Genomic DNA, 27,070 nt, shown 5'->3' with positions numbered 1-27,070 from the left:
GAAATTTACATCACGCTTTTTACAGAATGGATTCTAATACTGTCTAGATCCAAAATAATTTGTCAAATTTACCTAAAATGTCAATACATTGATCCTAAGAGCAAATGTATTTTTTAGATTATGTTCATCTCATGTTCTTTTAAGTAAGCAAATCTCCCTGACTGATTGAAAAATTTTAGACTTTTCAAACTAATTAGGAAAATATTTGTCAAACAATTTTTTGACATATAAATATTAGTAGCCTTCTTGGTTGCTGATGAGTTTCCAACAACCTTTCTTCTTTTTGAGAAAACACACAATAGCCTTTCAAGGCTTTTTTGGCAGCCCAAACCATCACTGATCCACCCCCATGCTTCACTCTGGGCATGCAACAGTCTGGGTGGTACACTTCTTTGGGGCTTCTCCACACCATAACTCTCCCAGATGTGGGGAAAACAGTAAAGGTGGACTCATCAGAGAACAATACATGTTTCACGTTGTCCACAGCCCAAGATTTGTGCTCCTTGCACCATTGAAACCGACGTTTGGCATTGGTATGAGTGACCAAAGGTTTGGCTATAGCAGCCCGGCCGTGTATATTGACCCTGTGGAGCTCCCGACGGACAGTTCTGGTGGAAACAGGAGAGTTGAGGTGCACATTTAATTCTGCCGTGATTTGGGCAGCCGTGGTTTTATGTTTTTTGGATACAATCCAGGTTAGTACCCGAACATCCCTTTCAGACAGCTTCCTCTTGCGTCCACAGTTAATCCTGTTGGATGTGGTTCGTCCTTCTTGGTGGTATGCTGACATTACCCTGGATACCGTGGCTCTTGATACATCACAAAGACTTGCTGTCTTGATCACAGATGCACCAGCAAGACATGCACCAACAATTTGTCCTCTTTTGAACTCTGGTATGTCACCCATAAAGTTGTGTGCATTTCAATATTTTGAGCAAAACTGTGCTCTTACCCTGCTAATTGAACCTTCACACTCTGCTCTTACTGGTGCAATGTGCAATCAATGAAGACTGGCTACCAGGCTGGTCCAATTTAGTCATGAAACCTCCCACACTAAAATGACAGGTGTTTCAGTTTAATTGTCCAACCCCTGTAGTTGGGTCAAACTCAGCCTTAATAATTTACACTGACACCGACCGAACTTTCTATTGATAAGTCTATGAACAAAACTGTCAGAGCACAATTTTTTTTTTATTTTTATAGTTCTACATTACATTGCGAACAGTTATTTTTTTTTGCAGAAAGGGCTTCATTGGGTAAGTGTGTGCGTGTTTGGTTCTATGTAGGGCTTTAAAGGGTTTCTAATTGGAATATGGCTTAGCCACATAAGTCAAACATCCTCTAAATTAGCCTACATTAAATGGAAAAAATAGTTAAGCGGCCTTTTTGCAAACTATGTGCACAAATATGCAATTTTTGGATGTACGTAAATGGAAAAAACCCCCAACTATTTCACAAAAGTCACAACTTTATTGCACTTCTTAACTTAACTGTATTGTGGTAAGAGCTTCTTTCACTATGAAAGTTCTCATTCCTGGTCAGAAAAACATACGGTGAAAAACACAGAATCATTGCAAACATTCACACTTAATGTTCCTCTGTCCCTCTTTGAGAGTCATAACCTACGTTATGATTTCACAGTTAACGCAAATGTCCTATAGAAGCAAAGACTGCTTCAACGTCTCCGGCTCTGTATGAATACTACAGGGCCAGAGGAGAACTTGCTTGAAAACAGGTAACTCTTATACACAAAACACATTTGCAGTTAAATTCTCAAGTCAACATCCATCAACTGAGTATTAGCACATTAAAGATCTGTCTTTTGTTCTTTAAATTAGATATTTATAACATTAAATCCTATAGGTGTTGTAGCCAATTCAAGACAACACCTCTAGTAGGAATAGAAATGCATGGGCACATCTTTACAGCATTTAAGGGTAATACAGGTAGCACAAGACAGACTGTACAGCCTTCTACGCTGGCAAAGCATTTTGATAGAACAGGTTTTTGTATGCATTTGTGCCCCCGATAGTCCCCTTACTTGAAATTATTTGTATAAAACAGTTTCTACAAGATGTACAGGATGCAAACGTGGTGGTCCAGGTAGAATGGCTGCGCTGAAATGAAACAGGAGGAAGGTTAATCTAGACATAGTGGTGATGCAGGAGGTCCGGGTTCCTGAGTCTCGGCCCAGTTTTTACGTCACCAGGGTGATGGTCCAAAAATTGCATAGAGATAAAAAGTTACATGGGGAAACAAAAAACAGATCACATCCCATTCTGATGCAGAGTCTAAAATAAAAAGCCTAAAATGATCCTTATTATGGGTGAGCTGTTGTAGAAAATGAGGTCCCATTTCCAGACTGGCGTCCTCTGAATGAACAACTGAGATGCTCATTTTTACAAAAACAAAATAAAATAAAAAATGACCTGTAAAGCCACTTATCTGCAAAAGGAAAATTGCATACTAAGGTGTCAAACAGAATTTGTTTTTCTGTAGTTTAGAATTAATTATAGCAATAGAGCAATGAAACTCATTCAAAGCAAACAGACAAATAAAAAAGAAAAAATTACATTTGTTCAGACATGCATAAATACAAAAAAATCTGACAATTTAAGCCACAATTTTACCAAACAATACACAGGCAAAATTTGGTCCAAAACAAAACAAAGGGCACAGACAGCACCAACTTAAATCATCAATTAAAGAAAACAACTTGAGAACAAAAAATAAAACACTTAAATGACTAATTTGGTATAGAAGAAAACATCAAGGAGAAGGGTTAAAACAAAGGTCACTTCATTACTGTCTTAACTTCTGAGCCCTTATGCAGAGACTGCGTAAAACCAGCCAAAGTGTTACAGCGAACTCTTCACAATTACAGTGTATTTCATTTTATAGCAGTTTATAACATAGTAACTAAGGCTCAAAGGATGTAGACACTCAGCAACTCATGTGACATGAATACATGAGGATGTTTTTTTTTCTGTTAAATGAGCCAACTTTCATACTTTAGGACTGGTCAGACTATCAGTGGGCTGCTTATGGCACATATTGTTCTTCTAAAATTGGGAAACATTCATGAACACAGACGGAGATAAAAACAGGAGAAAGAGGAGGAACAGACGGTATGGTATACAGTGTAGCAGTCCAACTTTCCCCGTCAGCAAGACCTCAGCGTTGCACTCCGAAAACTCGCTTCGCTTCGGGTGTTACCGACCACTTGTTGCGCCTGTCCTGGATCTTCTGGAAGATGCTGCTGTTGTTCCTCCACTTCTCTCTTTTGTAGTTCTTAACTTTCTTCACCTGAATATTTGAAAACACAGGAGGTCAAACAGACCATAAATATAAATGCAGATCTAGAAACAGCTAGCAGCATGACATTAGAGTTCAGGAACACCGCTCTTGAAATTCCAGGTTTTTGAGACTTTAAAAACCGAGACCATAATAAAACATTTCCAAGCTTTCCATCTTTTATATGACATTTGTCTTGTAAAATTCAACTGAAAAGATGAACAAATCTGTAATAATAAAAAGAAAGAATGAGCCTAGTAACATAAGTGTGCACAATCGTTAGCTAATCATTTATTGAACCACATTTTGATTCAGTTCCAGCATCCGTTCTTTTTTAGTAGGAGTCTATATGCCACATCTTCACTTGACAATATTTCCTCACTTGTTTTATGTTGCTTTTGGAGGAATGGCTTCTTCCTACTTGAGTGGCTTTGGAACCTATGACAGAAACAGGATTCATTTCACCCTCGATAAAGACACACTTACCAGCTTCAGCCAGCATCTTCACATGGATTTAGCTTTTTTCTTCTAGGGTAGAACCTAGGGTAGGGTATATTTTGTACCAATAGATGTTATAGTAAATTGAATTTAAACAGCCGACCACTCAAAACACTTTACAATACAGCCACGCTCACCCAATCACATTCACAAATGTGCAAACCTTCATCCACCGATCCGCACATTTTTGTATGAATTAACAATTCATAATTCTGACAACTTGGGGTTAAGACTGATTTCTTCAGATGTTTCGGTCACATAAGGAGGGTGTGAACTCAGAGATGAACACTGAACTAAAATCAGAAGGTGCTTCAACTAAATACTGATTAATGCAAAAGCTTTGTAATCTTACATTTCCCCCCTAGGACCTCAGGAGACTTGTGTGTCACATTAGAGATGGAAAACGTTTGGAAAAGATTTATCATGATTTTTCTTATTTTAAGAATCAAAAACATGGAGGGGTGTGTCGTATTTTTAGAACCACTGTACAACACTGATTTCCTTTCATTCTTTCCACACCTTTCCTCTGTCAAAGTCCTCATCCCACTCATCAATCACTGTGTCACACATGGCACTGCGGACATCTTCAATCGCATCCTTACTGACAGCAGAGACTTCCCCCTCCCAGCTGAGGACTGCGTGAAGAACACAGAAACCTGTTAGAGCGCCTAAAATCGTATGTCCCAACATGTGACTTCGCATTCATGCAGCGACGTCTTACCGTTGGCTCCATAGGCTTTATCCGTGGAGTTCATGAGAAGCTCTTCCACAACATCCCTGCTCCTTTTCCCGTCCCAGGCTGCAGAAGCAACGTGGTTCGAGGGGTTCACTGAAGCGCCTCCATCAGCCGTTGGCACCTTGCTGCGTCTGTACCCGTCCCTCACCTGGCTGTCCCACACTACCACTGAGGCTTAAGATCATCGGAAAGAAAAAGGAACTCAGATGAGGAGCTGTCTGGTAAAACATAATGAGCAGTTATAGTTTTTTTTTTTTTTTTGGGGGGGGGGGGGGGGGGGGGGGTTTGGGGATACAGAGTCACCAAACCAGTAGTGTTCATTATTTTTATCGTTTTAGCCAAAAGGTGAAGCACGACATAATCAAATTACAATCAAATGTAACAAAAAAAACCCCCAAAAAACAACTTGAAACTGATCAAACCAAAACTGGATAAATCTATATTTACATAAATGACTAAAAGTTTGTTGTTACGGCTGCAGTGACCGGTTGACATAATCAATGACAATATGTGATTTTAATTAAATTACTTTTATTCTTTAGTCTCATTTTAGTTGACATTATGAATATTCAGGCTTTTTTAGTTGTGAATACATAAATATTAAGTCCTTTTTTACTTCCAGTGGTAGGAAATAACTGCACAAGTCTTCCATATATACAGGTCCTTCTCCAAAAATTAGCATATTGTGATAAAGTTCATTATTTTCTATAATATCATGATGAAAATTTAACATTCATATATTTTAGATTTATTGCACACTAACTGAAATATTTCAGGTCTTTTATTGTCTTAATACGGATGATTTTGGCATACAGCTCATGAAAACCCAAAATTCCTATCTCACAAAATTAGCATATTTCATCCGACCAATAAAAGAAAAGTGTTTTTAATACAAAAAACGTCAACCTTCAAATAATCATGTACAGTTATGCACTCAATACTTGGTCGGGAATCCTTTGGCAGAAATGACTGCTTCAATGCGGCGTGGCATGGAGGCAATCAGCCTGTGGCACTGCTGAGGTCTTATGGAGGCCCAGGATGCTTCGATAGCGGCCTTTAGCTCATCCAGAGTGTTGGGTCTTGAGTCTCTCAACGTTCTCTTCACAATATCCCACAGATTCTCTATGGGGTTCAGGTCAGGAGAGTTGGCAGGCCAATTGAGCACAGTGATACCATGGTCAGTAAACCATTTACCAGTGGTTTTGGCACTGTGAGCAGGTGCCAGGTCGTGCTGAAAAATGAAATCTTCATCTCCATAAAGCTTTTCAGCAGATGGAAGCATGAAGTGCTCCAAAATCTCCTGATAGCTAGCTGCATTGACCCTGCCCACGGTGGCTCTGGATGTTTCTACTCCAAACTCAGTCCACTGCTTCCGTAGGTCCCCCAAGGTCTGGAATCGGCCCTTCTCCACAATCTTCCTCAGGGTCCGGTCACCTCTTCTCGTTGTGCAGCGTTTTCTGCCACACTTTTTCCTTCCCACAGACTTCCCACTGAGGTGCCTTGATACAGCACTCTGGGAACAGCCTATTCGTTCAGAAATGTCTTTCTGTGTCTTACCCTCTTGCTTGAGGGTGTCAATAGTGGCCTTCTGGACAGCAGTCAGGTCGGCAGTCTTACCCATGATTGGGGTTTTGAGTGATGAACCAGGCTGGGAGTTTTAAAGGCCTCAGGAATCTTTTGCAGGTGTTTAGAGTTAACTCGTTGATTCAGATGATTAGGTTCATAGCTCGTTTAGAGACCCTTTTAATGATATGCTAATTTTGTGAGATAGGAATTTTGGGTTTTCATGAGCTGTATGCCAAAATCATCCGTATTAAGACAATAAAAGACCTGAAATATTTCAGTTAGTGTGCATTGAATCTAAAATATATGAATGTTAAATTTTCATCATGACATTATGGAAAATAATGAACTTTATCACAATATGCTAATATTCTGAGAAGGACCTGTATAAAAAAATAGCCCTTTGGAGGAAAACTGATAATTTAGGTCAGCTGAAAACATGTCAAAAGACGTATCACAAGGATGATTACAATGTGCAACAGACAGACTTAACTGAGGTTTTCTGGCATAAATAATATGTGAATAATTCGAAGCTCACCTGTACTTTCTTCGCCAACTTTTCTGTCTTCTGTGGAGATCTTTTTGGAGGCAAGTTCTTCTGCTGACTCATTATCAGAAAGTTTTCTCTCCTCTCGCACCTTTTCTTTTAGCTTTTTCTTCTTCTTTTTCTTTATGGTCAATTCATCGTTCATTGTTATTAAATATTCGGTGCGATTAGAAATATCGGCGGTTTTTATCTCTGGGTCCCTGTTGGGGAACAAAATAGACATTTAAGAAATCCACGTAGCAAAGGCAACTGATCTGCTTGCATCTGCTCTTTATGTTTATAAGGCAGGGAAAATTATACATTGATAAAGAAGAGCAATTGATGCAGAGCACTTTATGAAGACCTGAGTAATGAAACTAATCACATGGGATTTGCTTCAGAAAACTTAGTTAGTATGTGGCTAAACCTTGCTGCAAGCATTTGGTAACGTCTGAAAGCTTTAAGGCAAGTGCCTACAGCTCGCTGGAAGCCAAAATGGTTGATTAAGCTAATAGTTTCATATAGAAATACTAAAAAAAGAATCATAATTTTACAAAGCTGCATCTACCTTTGTGATAAGGAGTTTATTTCCAGCAGAGCCTCCTCCTGTTCAATTCTTTTCTTTTTCTTCTTCTTTTTCCTCACAGGGACAGTCTCCTGTTCTTTCGGATTTGACTCGCACTGCATTGACCTAGTGGCAGAAAGCCGGACCTTGTGCTCTGACGGCTCTGCATTAGGATGAGACGTTAGACTCCATAGACCGCTCTGACACCAATCCTCCTCTTGATTTGATGCGTCCAAATGAGACTGGACGCACTCGCTCTCTTTCATATCTTCGCCATCATACCCCTCGTGTTTCCGCTTTTTCTTCTTCTTACACTTCTTCTCATGCGCTGGCTCCATGGGGCTGGACTGTGCAGCAGAAGCTGAGGATGTAGAAATCTCTGTGTTGCCCTCCACCTCGGAGTGTCGTCTTTTCTTCTTCTTCTTTGGGCTGACGTGTTGAGCCAGAGGGTCAAGGTCTGGCTCTTGAGCTGCGGAGCTAAGGTTGTTGGAAGACTTGGGGCTCATTGGGTTTGGACTGTGAAGGCCGTTGGTTTTGTGAGAAAGGCTGGCTTTTGGTTTTTGCAATATGAAGAAAGGTGGCCGTCTGTGAGGGCTCTTCTGCACTAAAGGTCCACATGATTGAGAAAAAGGTGAGGACTGGGCTTTTGGAGGATTGAATGGACCGACTCTGGGAAGAAAATAAAAAAAATATAAGTCCAGAACAAGAAATTTAGAAACAGAAACAAAAATCTGGATATTAAAATACCTGTCAATGTGATTAGCTGAGGCGACGGCAGGGGATTTAAGTTGATTTTGATGCGTGGGGACAGTGGGCAGCTGCTTTGGCGAATGGCGCAGAGCATCAATGTTCCTCGGACTCTGACTGTAAGCCTGCAGTTATCGACATAAATAAAAACTTGGTGGTCTAAAGAAAAATAGCCATGAATGTGACAAAAACAAGGAAGAAAATCATATCAGGAAGATGGTTGTTGAAGGGAGAGCAGGAAAAGATGGAGGGTGGAATGCAAGGAAGAAAGGGTGTGGCAGAGAAGAATTAGAAATGGTTAGAAAAAAAGGGGAGCTAAAGAAAAAGAAGAGAAAATCTAACATGGTTGGTTAGACAGATACAGCTGGTGAAATAATTTATTACATAAACCACAAAAAGGTTCGATATTTGCCTTTAATCGTGGTAAGGAATTATATGAAACCTACCTTCTTGGCTGAGAGGGCCAGTTTCTTGGCAGGCGGTGGAGACATGGTGCTGGTGGCTTCAGATGTGATGTTGTTGAGCGCCGGGGGTTTTAATTTAGCCGTCTTTTGTTCCTCTGTGCTTTGGGAGCGCTCCACACTCCGGGCTGGAGAAACCAAGCTACCGGAGACCTTCCGAGGAGTAGACGGAGTCTCTCTTACTGGCTCACTTTTCGGACCAATGGACTCCTGGCCAAAAGAAATGAGACTGTAGGTTCTGTTACGGTTTCTGTAAACACATGTACAGTACCTTGCAAATGTATTATTGCAACTTTTTTCAATTTGATTATGCTTGAGCTCTTTTTAGGACTTTCCACAGGTTCTCATCTGTATTTAGGTCTGGACTTTGACAGGGCTATTCTATCACATCAATATCCTTTGATCTAAATCATTCCCTTGTATCTCCGGCCATAACTTTAAGGTCACTGTCTTGCTAGAAGGTGGACCTCCCCGGGTCTCTTGCAGCCTCTAACAGGTTTTCTTCTAGGACTGCTCCATATTTAGCTCCATTCCTCCCATCAACTAAGATCAGCTCCTTGTCCCTGCTGAAAAAAAAGCAACCCCGTAGCATGATACAGCCAACACCACCGCCATCATGTCACCATTGTTCTAGCTTGTTCAGCCCGACGAGGACTGTCAAGTTCGCCACCACACTTAGCATTTTGCATGGTGGCTAAAATGTTTAAATTTGATCTCATCTGAACTTCCTACCCTGTACGTCTTTCTTCCATAAAGGCCACAATAGTTGTCCTGAAAGATTCAGCCACCTGAGCTGTGGGTCTCTGGAGCTCCTCCAGAGTTTCTATAAAGCTTGTTGTCTGCTTTTCCGCTTAATGCTCTCTTTACCCAGCTGGTCAGTTTATGTGGACAGCCCTGTCTTGAGATGTTTGCAGATGTGCCATAATCTTCAGATAACAAACTGAACGGTGCACCATGAGATGATCAAAGCTTGGGATGTTGTGTTAAACCTAACTTTGCTTTTCATTTCTCCACAACTTTATCCCCGACCCGTCTGCTGTGACCTTTGGTCTTCATGATGCCGTTTGTTCACTAATATTTTCCAATAAACCTCTGAGGCCAGAAACAGAACAGCTGCATAAATACTAACAAAGGTGGACTCTTTTTTTTCACTAATCAGGTGACTGTTGAGTCACCTGATTAGTGAGTTTCTATATTTGGCTTTTATAGCTAAAGGTAACCCAACTTTTATCACACTCCTACAGCATACTGTTTTCAAGCCACACTTCCATAAGTATACCTGTTTCCGTTATAAGATGAACTTGTAGTGGTTAAACATAGCATGAATGATTTGATTTTAACTGCCTAAACATGACTTAAAGCCAGTAAACCAGTTTCAGGAGCAGGATTATTTACAGGTTTGAGGGAAAGGCTCAATGCCTGGAGATAAGTCCCTTTCTCTGGGGCTTCTTGCTTCCTTGCATTGGAAGAAGAGTTCCACCAGTCAGGCCTTTCCTGACTGCTCCCGTTTTCTGGTTTTCTTTGAAGTCGGATTAACTTCAGACTGATTACATTTATTTTCATACCAAGGAATATAATACATAGGAGGAAAAATGTATTGAAGGGTTCTTTGATAGAGGCGAGAGTCTATGGAACGGCCGAGGAAATAAAAGCATGCAGATTAAAAAATATGTCTAAATGTATTTTAAAACCTATTATTAAAAATCTGGACATGGTCCTAAATTAAGATAATTAAATATAAGTATATAGAGGTTTGTGGTTGTAATGTGAAACATGTGAAAAAGTTCAATACTTTTGGATACTTGTGGCTATGGTACCTTCGAGTCAGTGGTGTCAGCAGAGGAAGAGTCAGACAGAGACTTGAATGAGGTAGATGCTGCCATCCCCCTGCCCTCCCCGCTTTGTTTTTTGTCCCCCTCCGTCCTCCCGACCCCGTTGCTGGAAGGTGTTGACGTGGTGCTGATGGACTGTGCCTGGCTCTGAGGAGAGGGCTTCTTAACCTTCTTGAAAGGCTCCTCTATAACTGTGGGTCCGCCCGGCACCTTCGACGGGACATAGGAAGATGACGTCCAGTTGGACAGTCTGGGCTGCAGTTGGGAGTTAACGCCGTTCCTGGAAATGGGCAAACCCAAGCCGCCGTCCATAGACTGGATCTTACGCAGCTGTGCAGGCTCCAGTTCCTGTAAAGAAGAGTTGATTGAGACTAAATGATTCCGACTGACATCGAAAAGAAGCGGAACTAGATAATTTCACTAAATGTTTTAATACCTTGGTGACTTGCGGGGAAGAGAGAGGCCCATTTAAGTTCGCCCTCTTTATCTGCTCTGATGATGCACTGTTCTTCCCAGAATGCAACATTCCCTGCTTGGTGGTCTGCCCGTCTGCATTCTTCTTCGATTCAGGGATCCTTCATTATGCAGTCAGATGCAAGATAACTTAATACCATCCCTGACGGGTAGAGACATCTGTTCTGATCGGTATCAGCTCTGTCTTACCTCAGGTAGAAAAGCACATAAGCCTGCTGGTTCAAAACAACTTTGATGTTACTGGAGTGAACCATTGAATCATTCATTTGGTACCACTGTCCATTGCTCGCCTAGATTTGGGTTAGGAAAAATTACATTTAAACTAGATATTATCTCCTTGAATGTAAAACAGACCAAAGACATATGCACAGATACTTTAAGCATACCTTGACATAGCAGTAGTAGTGACCAGCATGACAGCTGTAGCCAGAATGCACCAAGACAGCATATAAACCGTACAAAACAGGGTCGCCTGAGCTCTGAGACATGTAGGGGCGGATGTTTAGAAATTCTGGATAACCAACGTCCTAAAAGAAAGAAAATTAAAGAAATAACACCATCCATCCATCCATCATCTTCTGCTTATAAAAGACTGGGTCAAGGATTTAAACAGGTCCAGTAAGAATCCCAGACATTCCTCTTTAAGTCATGATAGATATCTCATAGCTTTCGGTAAAGGATGTAGTAAAGATGGATCGGTGTATCGTGAGCTTCTCTCTTTGGTAGAGTTGTGTCTTGTAACCGGTGGGTTGCCGGTTCAAGCCCCCGCTATGTCTGTCTCAGTCGTTGTGTCCTTGGGCAAGATACTTCACCCACCTTGCCTACTGATGGTGGTCGGAGGGCTCGATGGTTCCTGTGTATGCCCAAGGACAGGTGTGGCTACAATGAAGCTCACCACTGTCAGTGTGTGAATGTGTGTATGAATGGATGGATGACTGAAAAGTGCTTTGGAGTCAGGCCATTTACCTTTAGCTGCCATGGTTTAACACACAGAGATTTTGTGAAAGCTCCATGTGGAAACAGGTTCTGGATAAACTGTGTTGAGAACAGCAGTTGTAACCATGCCAGGGTCCGGTTCAGGGTCTTGGATGAGTTCACGCCAGCGTCAAACACTCAACAAAGCAGACTCTCCAAAGGTTTTGTGTGAAAGCACTGACAGGGAACTGTTATTAATGTGTGTGTGTATGTTAGATATAATCATTAGCCTCTTAGCATAAACGATATTTTTAAAAAAAGTACTTTCAGCCGACAACATGGAAAAAGGAGTGCTTTTCTAACACCAATAGACACAAATAAAGGACATATTGCTACGTATATATGAACAGCCCCCCAAATAAAAATAAAGATGACACCGAGTCTTCTCGCCTCAGTATCAGCATCACCACACCGGAGAGCGGTGTTATCAGTTGGGTCGGGAGATGAAATCTGTTTGTCATAAATGAATTCACACTCGCATCTAAATAGTTATTAAATCAAACAGTGAAGTGCATCAAGAGTCTCACTCCTAGTTGTCAGCGCAACCTGGCAGTACTTGGTATCCTGTCGTAACTAATAGGGAAAAAACGATTTTTCAGTTTCTGACCTGCTGATCAAGTTAAAAACCGTCCAAAACGACTAACCAGCCGATTTCTCGCTGCATCTCTATTTGCTACCATACTTCTTTTTTACCATGTCAGTTTAGAGCAGCACCCACATTACTGTAGATGAGGCCCAAATCCATCCATCCACCTCCCCCTGCTCTACCCACCTTCCTGACGCCCTGCCAGGACATTTAAAAAGGAATAACGATAATATTAATAAAACAAAAAGTTTATGCTAACCTTGGTTATTTTTCCTCCGCTAAAGTTGGCAAACCTCTTCAGAGAAAGGGTGAGGACGTTAGATGTTCGGTGGACAGTGAAGCGCTTGGTGGCAGGAACTTTCTTTTTGCACCTGAAGAAAACTAATTTAACATCATCCCTTTCCAGAATAAATGTTCTTTACACCCTCCAGACATATTTATGCATGCCGTGAAAACAAATAAACGCCACTCACTTGGCACACATGTAGGCATTCTCTCCACTCAAAACGTCTGGTTTGACAAACAGCTCCAGGGCTCGCACTATGTTTGCTGCTTGCTGAAAGATTAACACATTTTAACCGTGATGCTGCTGCACATTTCCATTTACAGGAAACTAAAGGGGTTAATAAATCATGCAACACACCCGGATCTCCACAGCAATGTCCAGGTAAGGGTCATACGTGTCCGACACACTTTTGCAGATGGAGCATTTCACTGAAAGACAAAAAGCAAAATACTATCTTAGACTGAGAATGATTCTCGGATAAATGAGGCCTGTGCAGAAAAATAATCTTTAAGAGGGAACATTGTAGCATGTATCGTTACAAATACAAGACCTGATGGTCAATTGCAATAATAGACGCTGACATGCAGGAGAATATTTAATAAGGCAATAAGAAAAGCGCTAGATGTGGAAATGTCCACGGTTCTGGATGCAGATATTCACTGCGCCTTGCAAAAGTCTTCCAACTCTGAACCTTAATAAAACGTGTCACATTACAACCACAAACTTCAATGTATGTTACTGGGATTTTATGTGATAGGCCAACACAAGGTAGTGCATAATCATGAAGTGGAAGAAAAAGAAGGCAGGGTTTAGACTGTGGTGTACATTTATATTTATTGACCTTTACTTTGAAAGCCCAGTAAAATGTAGTGCAAACCATTACCTTCGGGAGTCACCTAATTGGTAAATAGGTCCACAATATGTAATTTTTATCTTATAAAGGCAGCCGTTCCGTGGCATTTCTTCGAGAACATTAGTGAAGACCAAGAAAGGCAGGTCAGCAATTAAGCTGTTGAGAGGTTTTAGAGCAATCAGTCAGAAGCAACCCAGAAGCTCATGGTAACTCTTGAGGAGCTACAGAGAACAGCAGCACAGGTGGGAGAATCTGTTAACCGGACAAACTGTAATCATGCACTCCATAAATCTGGCCTTCATGGAGTGGCAAGAAGAAAGCAATTGTTGAAAGAAAGCAATAAGCAGCCTTGTTTCAAGTTTGCCTTCAACCATGTAAAGTACCAGGCAAACATGTGGAATAAGGTGCTCTAATAGGATGAGACCAAAATTGAACTTTCTGGTATATATCCAGTATCCTAAAGACACCATTACCACAGTTAAACATGGAAGTGACAGCATAATGCAGTCAGCATGTAGCTAGTCGAAGTTGATGGAAAGACGGATGGAGCTAAATGCACAACAATCCTAAAAGAAAAATAAACTGCAACTATGGCAGAAGTTCACCAGCCAGAAGGACAACAATCCTAAAAATTAGGGATGCACCGATATGAAAATTTGGGCCGATATTGATATCCAATACTAATATTGCCGTTACGTCTGATAACCGCTATTTACCTTTATTATATAGATTATATATGTTACCCTTTTGACATGTGAAAAAAGGATCAGACCGCTGACATTGCTTTTCTGATTCATTTAAACATACCACAACCCTGCGTTGCATCACCATCACATGACCAAACAGGTACCATATGGCCAACCCCCCGCCCCTCCAAAAATATAAACGGCAACAAACATCGGTTGTTAATATTGGCCAGTTTTACCTACCAGGTTGATACAAATATGTTAAAAAATGGCTAAAATCGGCTGATACCGATGTTGTTGCAGATATAATGTGCATCCCTACTAAAAATACAACCAGAACTACAATGGAATGTATATTCATTTGGTTGAACGGCCCAGTCAAAGTCCAGACCCAAATCAATTGGGAGTATGTGGGAAGACTTGCAAATTGATTTTTTTCCAGGTGATGTCAATTCAATCTGCCTTAGCTAGAGTATTTTAGCCAAGGAAAAATGATTCAAAATGTTCGTCTCTAGATGTGCCAAGCTGGTAGAGACCCACCCCACAAGACTTGCTGCTCTAATTGCAGCAAAATGTGGTTCCACTTGGTATTTACGTACGGGGACTGACTATAAACGCACTTCACAATTTTTGCTACTTTGTGCCAGTCTATTAAAGAAAACCCCAAGAAAATATGTTAAGGTTTGTGGTTGTAATGTGACAAAACATGAAAGTTAATTGAGACTTAATATTTTTTCAGGGCACTGTATGTGTGAAATAAAACAAAATAAATAATAAAAAAAAAAAAATACTACCTCTTGACCTGAGGTAGCCTCCAAAGATCTGGTGAACCAGTGTTGTGGCCTGAGTCTGTCTATCGAGTCTAAACAACAGGAAGGAAAAAAGCTGTAAACCACAAAAGCTTCCAGAGCCAGAAAGCTTTAATAACCAAAATAAATAAACATACTTAGGGTATCCATTGAGACAGGCTTTCTGCATGGCATCAATGGTGTACCGCAGAAACTCATGGGCGTCTTCTTGGCTTCCAAAGCGAAAATGTCGAGCGATTTCTGTAGGAAAATATATTCAAAACACTTCAGGCACGCTGAGAAGAGTTGGTGAGATTTAAAAAAAGAAAATGTCAGTTTTATACAAAAGGTTATTTTTTATTACTGTGTAATGTTTTTAAGAAAGGGAGATTCCCTGGTTGCAGTTGTCATTAATGAATAAACAGGCTATTTGTTCTGATACAGTGCGTATTTTCTAGTAAATAGATATTTCTGCAAACCTAAAAAAACATTTTACAAATAATTCCCGATTAAATAAAAGTCCCATTTGGACACAAAATATTTTCAAGACAATTAAAAGACTTTTTATGTCCTAAAATTGAGAAAATATTGTAGATTTTTGGCAGTTAAAGATAAATTTTAAATCAGTATCAGCAGCCTTGACAGGGCATTTACAAAAACAATCCTCAGTGGGTAGCTTCTGCAGACTCGCAGCTCATCTATGCGGAAAGTCCTACATTAGAGCTAATGCAACCGTAGGATCTTTGTCCTTCTGTGGTCTCCTGATGGGAAAATGGCAGGATTCTAATGTGGTCATCATCACATTCCCAGAACTAAAGCATCACTTTAATGATGGATAACTGAGTCATACCATAGTGGGGAAAAAGGAAAAAGACACGAAGCATTTATGACCAATCTGGGGTACTCATAGTAGAGAAGGGATGACATCAGCAGGATGTTATGTCAGCAGGTATATGTTTTTTTTTTCTTTTAATAAAGCAACTGGGAGATTAGCCACTGGAGAGCCCAGTTACAGCTTTTTCAGTTTTTGGGTGATGAAGCAGGGGTATATTTACATTTTTGGGGGTAGTTTTTACACATGAAAAAACCTTTTTTTACTGTATGCTGAGATTTCTAAATGTACTAGCATAACAAACAAATGTAAGGTGAACTACATCAGAGTCCAGGTGGAGGGGAGGAGAAGCAGTTGCTCGCACATTTTTGTGCTAAAGCAGCTCCTCTAAGCCTGCAGTCACAAGGAGACACAAAGGGCATTGGGGAAGGAGGGAGTTAAGAGGGGAGGAGAGGGAGGGGAGGTGCAGAAGGTGGAGACAAGGTTGCAGCAGCACATAAGGAGAAAGCAGAGGATGTAGGGTACTAGGCTGCAGTGAAGCTACAGTATGTCCATGTAAAGCTCCCACTGGCTCCAGTTATGTGATGCATTTCCTAATGGTTACCACCACATGTCAGACTCTCGACTCTACCTACTCTAAAACTGCAGGGCAGAACTGCTCAGACAGAATCATGCCGAGTATACTGAGGATGTCTTACTTTTTAGGTCTCTGATGAAGGAGACGGGCTTAATGGCGTTGCCTGTGTTAGCGAAGGCTTGGATGATATGGTTCTGCATTACACAGATCATACAGAAGCCTGACTGGTGGCCTGAAAGATAAACAAAACACCACCAAGATACATATCAATCACATCCGTTTTTTAAATTTTTTAAATAAAAGCAATAAATTATGGAGAATTTGTTTTCTTTTTTATTTGACCGAGGTAGATTTAGACAAAGAATTTACAAAAAAAAAACACTTTAATCTAAATGTTGATTTTAATTTGACATATAACTGCTAGCGCATCTCAATATATTACAATATCAAAGGTTTATTTATTTCAGTTATTCAATTTAAAAAGTGAAATTTAAATTATATAGATTCATTACACAGAGCTATGGCTATCCCTGTCGCATGTGTCTGCTTTTCTAAAACTTGCTCCTTCCACTCAACTTTCCATTAGTATGCTTGAATAAGAACAGCCCGATTCTTTAGCATTGACCTTCTGTGGCAGTCTGCTCTACAAAGGTCAAGTCAAAGGCCCTAAAAAAACATTTCTGAATTTTAAAAAAACAATAGAAAAATCATTGGTCTTATGTAATAGATCAATTTCCTGAGAAACTCATCTTTGCTATTAGCCATTAAAATAACCAACAAAGTTAACAGGAACCAATAAAATAAATTCCTCTGTGTGAAATAAGCCTATGAGCTTTATGTTTCTAACAGAATTACTAAAATAAGACAACTTCTCAATGATATTCTAATTGAGCGACCTGCGCCTGTAAATAGGAAATTAATCAGTTTTTCTATCAATGGGGACAGTTAAATAAAAAAAAGCAAAATAAAGAAAAATGAAAATAAATTAAGCAAGGCAATATTCTTTTGTATAATAAAAAAAAAACTTGATTGCATTGAGACTTTTTTTCTTGGTTTGCTGTGATGAAACCTCACCCGCTGCAAAGAAAGTGCTTAAAATATTTTGCCTGTGTGCTGTGTAATAAATATACATATCTAAACTGTATACATGGTTGCTATTAAATAGACTGCTCAAAAAAAATAAAGGGAACACTCAAATAACACATCCTAGATCTGAATGAATGAAATATTCTCATTAAATACTTTGTTCTGTACAAAGTTGAATGTGCCGACAACAAAATCACACAAAAATCATCAATGGAAATCTAATTTATTAACGAATGGAGGCCTGGATTTGGAGTCACACACAAAATTAAAGTGGAAAAACACACTACAGGCTGATCCAACTTTGATGTAATGTCCTTAAAACAAGTCAAAATGAAGCTCAGTATTGTGTGTGACCTCCACGTGCCTGTATGACCTCCCTACAACGCCTGGGCATGCTCCTGATGAGACGGTGGATGGTCTCCTGAGGGATCTCCTCCCAGACCTGGACTAAAGCATCCGCCAACTCCTGGACAGTCTGTGGTGCAACATGACGTTGGTGGATGGAGCGAGACATGATCTCACAGATGTGCTCAGACACACTCCAGCCACATGAAGTCTAGCATTGTCCTGCATTAGGAGGAACCCAGGGTCAACCGCACCAGCATATGGTCTCACAAGGGGTCTGAGGATCTTATCTCGGTACCTAATGGCAGTCAGGCTACCTCTGGCCATGCAGTCCTCCAAAGAAATGCCACCCCACACCATTACTGACCCACTGCCAAACCGGTCATGCTGACGGATGTTGCAGGCAGCAGATCTCTCTCCACGGTGTCTCCAGACTCTGTCATGTCTGTCACATGTACTCAGTGTGAACCTGCTTTCGTCTGTGAAGAGTACAGGGCGCCAGTGGCAAATTTGCCAATCCTGGTGTTCTCTGGCAAATGCCAAGCGTCCTGCACGGTGTTGACCTGTGAGCACAACCCCCATTTGTGGACGTAGGGCTCTCATACCATCCTCATGGAGTCGGTGTCTAACCGTTTGTGCAGACACATGCACATCTGTGTCCTGCTGGAGGTCATTTTGCAGGGCTCTGGCAGTACTCCTCCTGTTCCTCCTTGCACAAAGGCGGAGGTAGCGGTCGTGCTGCTGAGTTGTTGCCCTCCTACGGCCTCCTCCACGTCTCCTGGTGTACTGGCCCGTCTCCTGGTAGAGCCTCCAGGCTCTGGACACTGCGCTGACAGACACAGCAAATCTTCTTGCCACAGCTTGCATTGATGTGCCATCCTGGATGAGCTGCACTACCTGAGCCACTTGTGTGGGTTGTAGAGTCCGTCTCATGCTACCACGAGTGTGAAAGCACCACCAACATTCAAAAGTGACCAAAACATCAGCCAGAAAGCATAGGTACTGAGAAGTGGTCTGTGGTCTCCACCTGCAGAACCACTCCTTTATTGAGTGTGTCTTGCTAATCACCAAAGATTTCCCCCTGTTGTCTTTTCCATTTGCACAACAGGATGTGAAATTGATTGTCAATCAGTGTTGCTTCCTAAGTGGACAGTTTGATTTCACAGAAGTTTGATTTACTTGGAGTTATATTGTGTTGTTTAAGTGTTGCCTTTATTTTTTTGAGCAGTGGACAATTTACAGCCTCAATAAAAGGTATATGATTTGAAACAATAAAAACTGGTAAGAAAAGGCTACAAAGGTCTAATACAGAGCTGACAAAAACACTAAAAGATATATATATATACTTCTTAAACAAATGAGATTGTTGTTAACCTAAGAGAAATACATATTCACATGAAATAAATTTCAAAAATAGGGATCCTATTTAGTCCATCCAGGAACCCTTTTTGTTCTTTCAAAGTTCTGCTCAGAACCACTTTCTACACAATCTCAATTTAAAACATACCTCCAACATAATTAAATTATCTAACCTTTAAAAGATGCCGTCTTAGCTCATTCATTAAAAATACCAGTCTCTTCTGGACTGATTACTCAGCTTTAATGAGACTGGATTGATGGCAATCACAAAAGTTGGGAAACTTACAAAAAGACCCGGTTCCAAAACTATTCAAAGTCCAAAAAGAAGATTCTCTTTTTGTTGGCCCCTCAACTCACCAATTGGATTGAATTTCCAAACTGTGCCATGTGTGGCAAGCAAAACGCTGAGAAAAGTACAGCGCTGAAGTACTCACAGGCCCGACTGTGCTCCTTTGAGAGCAAGTAGTTGGCAAGCGGCGGGGTGTAGGTGAGACACTGAACGGTGGAGTTGAGGAAGCAGGTGTTTCCAAGGTTGTGAAGACCAGCTCCCACCCTGTACACACGCTCCCATTTAAGATTGAGCTTGTTCCCAGGAAAGAGCATTTTTTGCGGGGCTGGGATCCCGTCACCCTGGCTGCTGATTCCATTTTCAGAGGCTGGTGGAGGAGGACAACACAGAGCACAAGAGCTGAACTCCAAGAACTAGTATCTTGAGACTACAGAGTTTTGTATTTGTGATATTGCTTTAAAGTAACCTCAGCTACATTTGAAATCTCACCTTGCCTCTTAATTTGAGCGGGCTCTGCAGCTTTCTGGCCCGTGGCTCCTTCGGTTCTGGGATTGAGGATCACATACTTGTTCTTCAGGCTGTCCAGCTGGTAGGAAAAACCCTTGCTGGCGGGTTCAAACTCGATTTTCTGCAATAGCACCTTCTTGGCAGAAGAAGCCAGCAGCTTGTTGAGGTCCGCGTCATCACCCGTCTCCTTCCGACCGGGTTTTAACGCCTCCTTGAGTTTATCCACTATCGGCATTGTTTGAACATTACTGCAGACAAACAAAGACAGCATCACATCACAGGAGTAGGTGGTATCGTCTCAGTAGTCGAGCACTTTTAAAAAGGCATCTCGTTTGAGCGCTTGTTCTTAGGAGGTTTAAAAATAAATTTGTTGTAGAAATAGATGCCAAATGTGTCTCTTAACACTTCTGTTAGGATTTAGTTCAGTAAATACCTGCAGAAGCAGTGTTTATTACAGGAGATGAACTCTGAATGGATCTGAAGAGCTGGCTGGCTCTTGGCAACTGTCCTCTATAGTTACACAAGACATCAGATGCTACAAACATGCGGCAATTGCAGCTCATCACGAGGTGTAAACTGCTGCTGTCAAGTTACATTTAAACACTTTTTTGCTTTGTTAGAAGTATTTACATCTCTGTAAAATGAGAAGTTAAGGAGTCACCACTGCTGACATCTTGGTTTTAAAACATTGATTTGCAGTTTCTTGGAAGACTAAGTATGTTGGTGCACTAAAAAAAACCATATTGAGTCTATATTTTAAAGCAAAAGTTCTTACAGTGCAAGAAATGTCAATAGAAAAATGATCTAATAACGCTTGGTGATAGCAAAGCTAAGCACGTTCTGTTTACTTATTTATTTTATTTATTTCATTGTGTAACTGAGATGCTGTAAATGTAGTAAAGATTTCTCAAAGTGAAACCTGGCCTGTGCAGATGGTAAACACAGACATAAATTATGCTCATTAGAGCGGGCAGTGGCGTCATCAAGCAGTAGGAGGAATGATCATACATTGCATGCACAAGGACAGCCTGACCTTCCCATGCAGCTGCTAAAAGTAAGAAGAACGGAGCCTGTCGGGACCCAGCTAATTGCAGTCTTTTGGAGATACAAATTGGTTGGTGCAGGGATGGTAGTCCGCTTAGGCACCTCACAGGAATTAGGTCCCAGTTTGTACAACACAGTCCCAACATTTACAATAACTAAACTGGTTATACTGACCTACCTTTAAGACTATGTGTGTGTTGGCATCGTAGCCTCAAAGTCAACCCAGTGATGAGCCGGTGACGTGCCTTGCTGACCCCTGCCTGTAAGAGCTGGGATAAGCCTTAACCTAACTTTAAAAAGTAGAGAATTGCTCATTAAGCGTGCATAACATTAGGAAATCACAATGTTCCCATCGCCCTCTGTGAGCTTCAGCATCTCAGGCACTAAAGTCTATCAGGTGTGGGAATCAAGGTGATTCAAAGTCAATCCAACTGGCTGATTATAATGTTGGGAGGGAGAACTTGATACATGTTCTCTAAAACATAACAGTCGGCCAATAACAGCATCAAATCAGTTCTTTTCAACTATGATATAGCATATGTTCATACTGTAATGACAACTGTGGTTTGATACACTGTCAACATCTAAGAGATATCTGCTAGTTGATATCTACAAGGCTAACTCCTGCCATTCATGTATTTATCCAATTTTAAAGCATATCACACGTTTCCTAAAGTTCTCCAGCCCCATTTTTATTACTACCCCACTTTAAATATATAAATATGTTTAATGATGCTTTTGTCAGGTTCTGTGCTTGCTAGTTGTCCATGTTGTAATCATAGCCCTTTTGATGACCCAAAAACAGGCAAATTAGAGACCATTCAATGTCATCACAAACAGTTTTAGAGAATTATTCTTTGATTTTATGTTTTCTCAATATTTTATTCCAATATTTAAGTATACGCTGTGATAAAACACTCAATAAAATGTAACAATCGTGTATTGGAAATGTCTGAGGCCATGCTCGTGTTTACAAAGTAATTACGACAAGTATGTGATTCCAGCACATAGTTTAGAAACCATTCCGTTCACGTGCGAAAGATGGGGTCTGCTGCACATACATAGTGTATAAGGATTCAGTGCACATGTTTTACAGCCCCCACTCCATTCCATCTTCTAAAGATGACTATTAGTTTAACCTGAAAACCTCATTTTACAAACATTTTTTTTAAATAAGTCATTTTACTAGCATCTAAAAACCTGCTGTTAAATAAAAAGGTAATTTCTCTTAGAAACATTTGTTCTAAATGCAGAGCTGTAGGAGAAAACGAAGCGAAAACTACTTTTTATTTCATGCAGTTTCATTTTTGTTTCGCATTGAACCACACACAGGGCAGCTGCCTTGCATGCGGTTTATAGGCTTCAACATGTGTGGTGGCAAAGATTTAACCTATCACCCTACAATTTATGGATATCATCCTTCAGTACCAAAGTCACACCTGGCAAGCTTTTCTATGAAAACCTGATCATATATGAATAATATAAAATGACAATAATAATATGGAAAACAAACTAGGTAAATATTGTTATACAAGTATTAATTTTGTGGATTTGCAGCTACAATCAATTATCCAATTAACCAGCAGTAAGTCAAGAGAAATTCAACAAGACACTAAGTTTTATTAGTATATAATTAGAATGGTTGCTTGAAAAGTAAAACAAATCCCTTTAAACGTAATCCTAATTAAATATAATGAATAAATCTACTAGGATTTTTCTAAGACATGCACCGATTACACCTTTACTGGCCAATACCGATTTTTGGTTTTCTGTGAGGTATGAGCTCCAGTTTTGTTTAATCCTTAAGGACTATACCCCACGCAGGAAAAAGAATGTGCCGCAGATTCCTTGATGGAAGTAGCTGTTTTGAATCAAGTAGAAATGAAGAAATTACAAAACTTTTTCCAGTTTATGCATCAAAGCATATAACCCTTATTAAAACTGCCCATCAGAAATCTGAGCTGGTCAAAAGAAAACTGTTCATGTCTGATCTCTGGCCAACTGATTGGTGCATCTTCACTAATCAGCTCAGTGTTAGCTTTAGCAAATGTTATCCTTATTGTAGGATAAATTTTTATTTATAGAAAGAAAATAATTATTTTGCCCTCTTGTGTGCTGAAATTAAGAGGCAACAGTCAATGTCCTGTTCACTTTTTCAAATTATTGAAATATCCCCAAATTATTGTTTTTATGAAAAAATGAAAAAACAACAACAAACAAAAAAAACATTTTATTGGTCAAAAATGAAAACTAGGGAACAGAGGTTTTTGCAAGATCCAGCTTTCATCAAAAACTGTAAACAAGTAACATTTCACCACTAAAATTGGAAAAAATGTATCAAATACTATTTGGCAATAATTAAAGATTTGAAATTTTGCTAATTTGTTTTTTTTTTTATGATTTTGGGTCCTAACTTTTCATAGATCTAAGTTCAGATTAAGAGACAAACTACCCCAGAAATTCAGCTCTTATTTAAAACTCTGCAGCTGTATGATCTTGGCAGCATTTGTTTAGACATAAACCCCTGTTAAAACATTTTTCTAACATACCCACTTCAAGCATCAGAAGAAATTGGGGGGAAATTAAATAAAAAATTCCAATAATCACTGGGAAAATGAATTTTTTTAGGTCTTATATAATCCACTTGCACATACAAATATCCTATTAATGTAACTATTCTATCAGTCTGTTGATGCCATTTTTAAAGTGTTAAAAATAAAAAGTGTTTAAAAATGCATTAGTCTTTTTAGCTATAAATGTGTCACTGCGTACAGAGTGCCGACTGCCCTAACAATAAAACTTTCTCATTCTCAAAAAGGCTACATAACGTACAGTACTCAACAATAGCCTTTAACAATACTTGAAAATATTGGAACATTTATGAATGCTGTAATTCAAGCTGCAGAATACACTGTCAATCACTAGACTTTGACTTCATTTAATATTATCATAATAAATTACAAATTTTAAATGATATATTTGCCAATCCCTGGTGAAAATATCGCTTTCTACAGTAAAAAAAAAAAAAAAAAAAAACACCTTTTGGCTAAATACATAACTTCGTGGCATCATAAGTTGCATTGCATTAGAAACTTTTCCCGTGTTAAATTTAAATTAACAAATGTAAAGTACCAAGTGTTTATTGTAATATGTTGTAGTTTTCTTATATTTTTTAAACTTTGGTTGTGAAAATAAACTAATTAGTTTTGACGGGCAACTATTCTGAAATTACAGTATAGAGTTGGGAATTAAAACTGTCTGACTTTATGCCACTAAAATGACATGACTACTGCTGATAAGGCACTATTGTAGGCTTAATTAGCAAACCTACTTGCTCCCTAATTCCAGTAATATACGGTTTATGGGCCTTATTTATTAAGATGAGTGTTTAAATTAATAAAAACCCATTTAGGTAAAACGTGAACAGCTTGTGTTAACAATTTGAACTCAGCATTACGGGGGCAGTCATTTCAGCCTCCATGCTAGCTTGCTAAATGTCGCCAACAGCAGTTTTCGGTCTGGATAATTTAAAACACGAAGACATATCCTAGCTTAGCAGCTTAACTCATCTACATCTGATTATACTGTCTCTCTTTTGAAGCCCGTCCGGTTTTATACGGCAGTACATGACACAGCTGCAGTATTAAAATTAGCCAGCGAGCTAACTTAACGTGGCGACAGCCTCCTGCCTTCCTGGGCGCTGCAATGTGGGTTAGCATATAGGCTTCCAGATGGCTAACAGTCTCTGACAGCCACATTCATATTTATAGTTTGGCAACCTGAACTACGATTAAAAAAATAGACACCATGTATTACAGGATTCCACGCATGTGTTCACTCACCTTTTGTTTAATCGGCCAAATATTTCTCAACAGGAGTTTGCTCCCTCAGCTACCGAATCTGGTTTTTTTTTTTTTTTTTGCCCATGCTGCATTATGAGGGGGTGCGGGATCAGGAATGACGGACAGAGATCAGGAACCTACCACAACGCAGACAGTGCCGTCACAGAAAATGCTTGCCCAATCAGCGCTTTAGATGAGGTTGGGCTGTAGGCAGAGAGCCACACGTGACTTCCAGCTCTCGCTGTTTACCATTGACGCAATCGGCGCGATGGATGCCTGACAAGTTCTACTGTGACAAAAGAGAAAAAACGTGTGGAATTAATGGCAAGCGATGTAATCATATAATAGCTAGACAAACTGTACAGGTATCCTGAATTTATTTATTACCATTCAAAGGAATATTTAAGCCTTATCCAAAAACAGCATTTCAGAAAAACTGAAAGTCATTCCTTTTGAGAATTAATTACATTTATACATTCATATGTTTTGGGCCTAAAACTTTATATATTATACTTTCATTCTTTCTACCTGCAGAAAACATGGGAAGTATGTGAAATGCATTATTTACTGTAGCAAAGACATCTGAATCATGGTTTAAAAAATAAAATAAACATAGTAACATCATGAGAAGCATTCACTAAACATGACAAAAGCAATTTCTGACATTCGTTTCAGGAATTTGCAAAAATGTAATTAGAAAACAGATGTAAAGAAAATTAAGACAAATTAAAACCACATAACAATAATGTAATTGATAGAACCAGGAAATCTGCTCTCTAGCAGAAAATCCTGAAGCAGAAGGTCCATCCATCAGCCTGTGACCTTATGCTCAAGCACACTTGGGTTATGCAGCAGAACAATGATCTACAGGTCCTTCTCAAAATATTAGCATATTGTGATGAAGTTCATTATTTTCTATAATGTAATGATGAAAATTTAACATTCATATATTTTAGATTCATTGCACACTAACTGAAATATTTCAGGTCTTTTATTGTCTTAATACGGATGATTTTGGCATACAGCTCATGAAAACCCAAAATTCCTATCTCACAAAATTAGCATATTTCATCCGACCAATAAAAGAAAAGTGTTTTTAATACAAAAAACGTCAACCTTCAAATAGTCATGTACAGTTATGCACTCAATACTTGGTCAGGAATCCTTTTGCAGAAATGACTGCTTCAATGCGGCGTGGCATGGAGGCAATCAGCCTGTGGCACTGCTGAGGTCTTATGGAGGCCCAGGATGCTTCGATAGCGGCCTTTAGCTCATCCAGAGTGTTGGGTCTTGAGTCTCTCAACGTTCTCTTCACAATATCCCACAGATTCTCTATGGGGTTCAGGTCAGGAGAGTTGGCAGGCCAATTGAGCACAGTGATACCATGGTCAGTGAACCATTTACCAGTGGTTTTGGCACTGTGAGCAGGTGCCAGGTCGTGCTGAAAAATGAAATCTTCATCTCCATAAAGCTTTTCAGCAGATGGAAGCATGAAGTGCTCCAAAATCTCCTGATAGCTAGCTGCATTGACCCTGCCCTTGATAAAACACAGTGGACCAACACCAGCAGCTGACAGGGCACCCCAGACTATCACTGACTGTGGGTACTTGACACTGGACTTCTGGCATTTTGGCATTTCCTTCTCCCCAGTCTTCCTCCAGACTCTGGCACCTTGATTTCCGAATGACATGCAGAATTTGCTTTCATCCGAAAAAAGTACTTTGGACCACTGAGCAACAGTCCAGTGCTGCTTCTCTGTAGCCCAGGTCAGGCACTTCTGACGCTGTTTCTGGTTCAAAAGTGGCTTGACCTGGGGAATGCGGCACCTGTAGCCCATTTCCTGCACACGCCTGTGCACGGTGGCTCTGGATGTTTCTACTCCAGACTCAGTCCACTGCTTCCGCAGGTCCCCCAAGGTCTGGAATCGGCCCTTCTCCACAATCTTCCTCAGGGTCTGGTCACCTCTTCTCGTTGTGCAGCGTTTTCTGCCACACTTTTTCCTTCCCACAGACTTCCCACTGAGGTGCCTTGATACAGCACTCTGGGAACAGCCTATTCGTTCAGAAATGTCTTTCTGTGTCTTACCCTCTTGCTTGAGGGTGTCAATAGTGGCCTTCTGGACAGCAGTCGGGTCGGCAGTCTTACCCATGATTGGGGTTTTGAGTGATGAACCAGGCTGGGAGTTTTAAAGGCCTCAGGAATCTTTTGCAGGTGTTTAGAGTTAACTCGTTGATTCAGATGATTAGGTTCATAGCTCGTTTAGAGACCCTTTTAATGATATGCTAATTTTGTGAGATAGGAATTTTGGGTTTTCATGAG

At 40.1% G+C, this 27,070-nt stretch overlaps 1 protein-coding gene across 3 annotated transcripts; it reads right to left on the bottom strand.

Moving 5' to 3' along the window:
• Nucleotides 1–1,450: 1,450 nt before the first annotated feature.
• Nucleotides 1,451–24,865, bottom strand: LOC124864996 (ubiquitin carboxyl-terminal hydrolase 36-like). 3 transcript variants are annotated; one of them, XM_047359973.1, is made up of 20 exons: nt 24,752–24,865; nt 19,848–20,113; nt 19,504–19,725; nt 16,401–16,511; nt 15,029–15,131; nt 14,877–14,944; nt 12,901–12,971; nt 12,731–12,813; nt 12,517–12,628; nt 11,083–11,223; nt 10,886–10,986; nt 10,659–10,797; nt 10,208–10,570; nt 8,376–8,600; nt 7,930–8,054; nt 7,186–7,851; nt 6,630–6,838; nt 4,514–4,702; nt 4,312–4,427; nt 1,451–3,306 (listed from the first exon to the last, which is right to left on the bottom strand). In XM_047359973.1, exons 2-20 carry the CDS (start codon nt 20,098–20,100, stop codon nt 3,175–3,177), a joined length of 3,429 nt encoding a protein of 1,142 aa, XP_047215929.1. In that variant the 5' UTR covers nt 20,101–20,113; nt 24,752–24,865; the 3' UTR covers nt 1,451–3,174. The 3 variants fall into 3 exon arrangements, 2 of the variants coding, with proteins under 2 accessions (XP_047215929.1, XP_047215930.1); XM_047359974.1 differs by lacking the exon at nt 24,752–24,865 and adding an exon at nt 21,088–21,106; XR_007037418.1 differs by lacking the exon at nt 1,451–3,306 and adding an exon at nt 3,317–4,149 and having other exon boundaries at nt 4,206–4,427.
• Nucleotides 24,866–27,070: the final 2,205 nt, after the last annotated feature.

This window comes from Girardinichthys multiradiatus, chromosome Y (genome assembly GCF_021462225.1).
Source record: "Girardinichthys multiradiatus isolate DD_20200921_A chromosome Y, DD_fGirMul_XY1, whole genome shotgun sequence".
In the NCBI taxonomy this organism is placed as follows: domain Eukaryota; kingdom Metazoa; phylum Chordata; class Actinopteri; order Cyprinodontiformes; family Goodeidae; genus Girardinichthys; species Girardinichthys multiradiatus.
The sequence above is the reverse complement of the archived record's forward strand: the minus strand, read 5'-3'. Positions and strand labels throughout refer to the sequence as shown.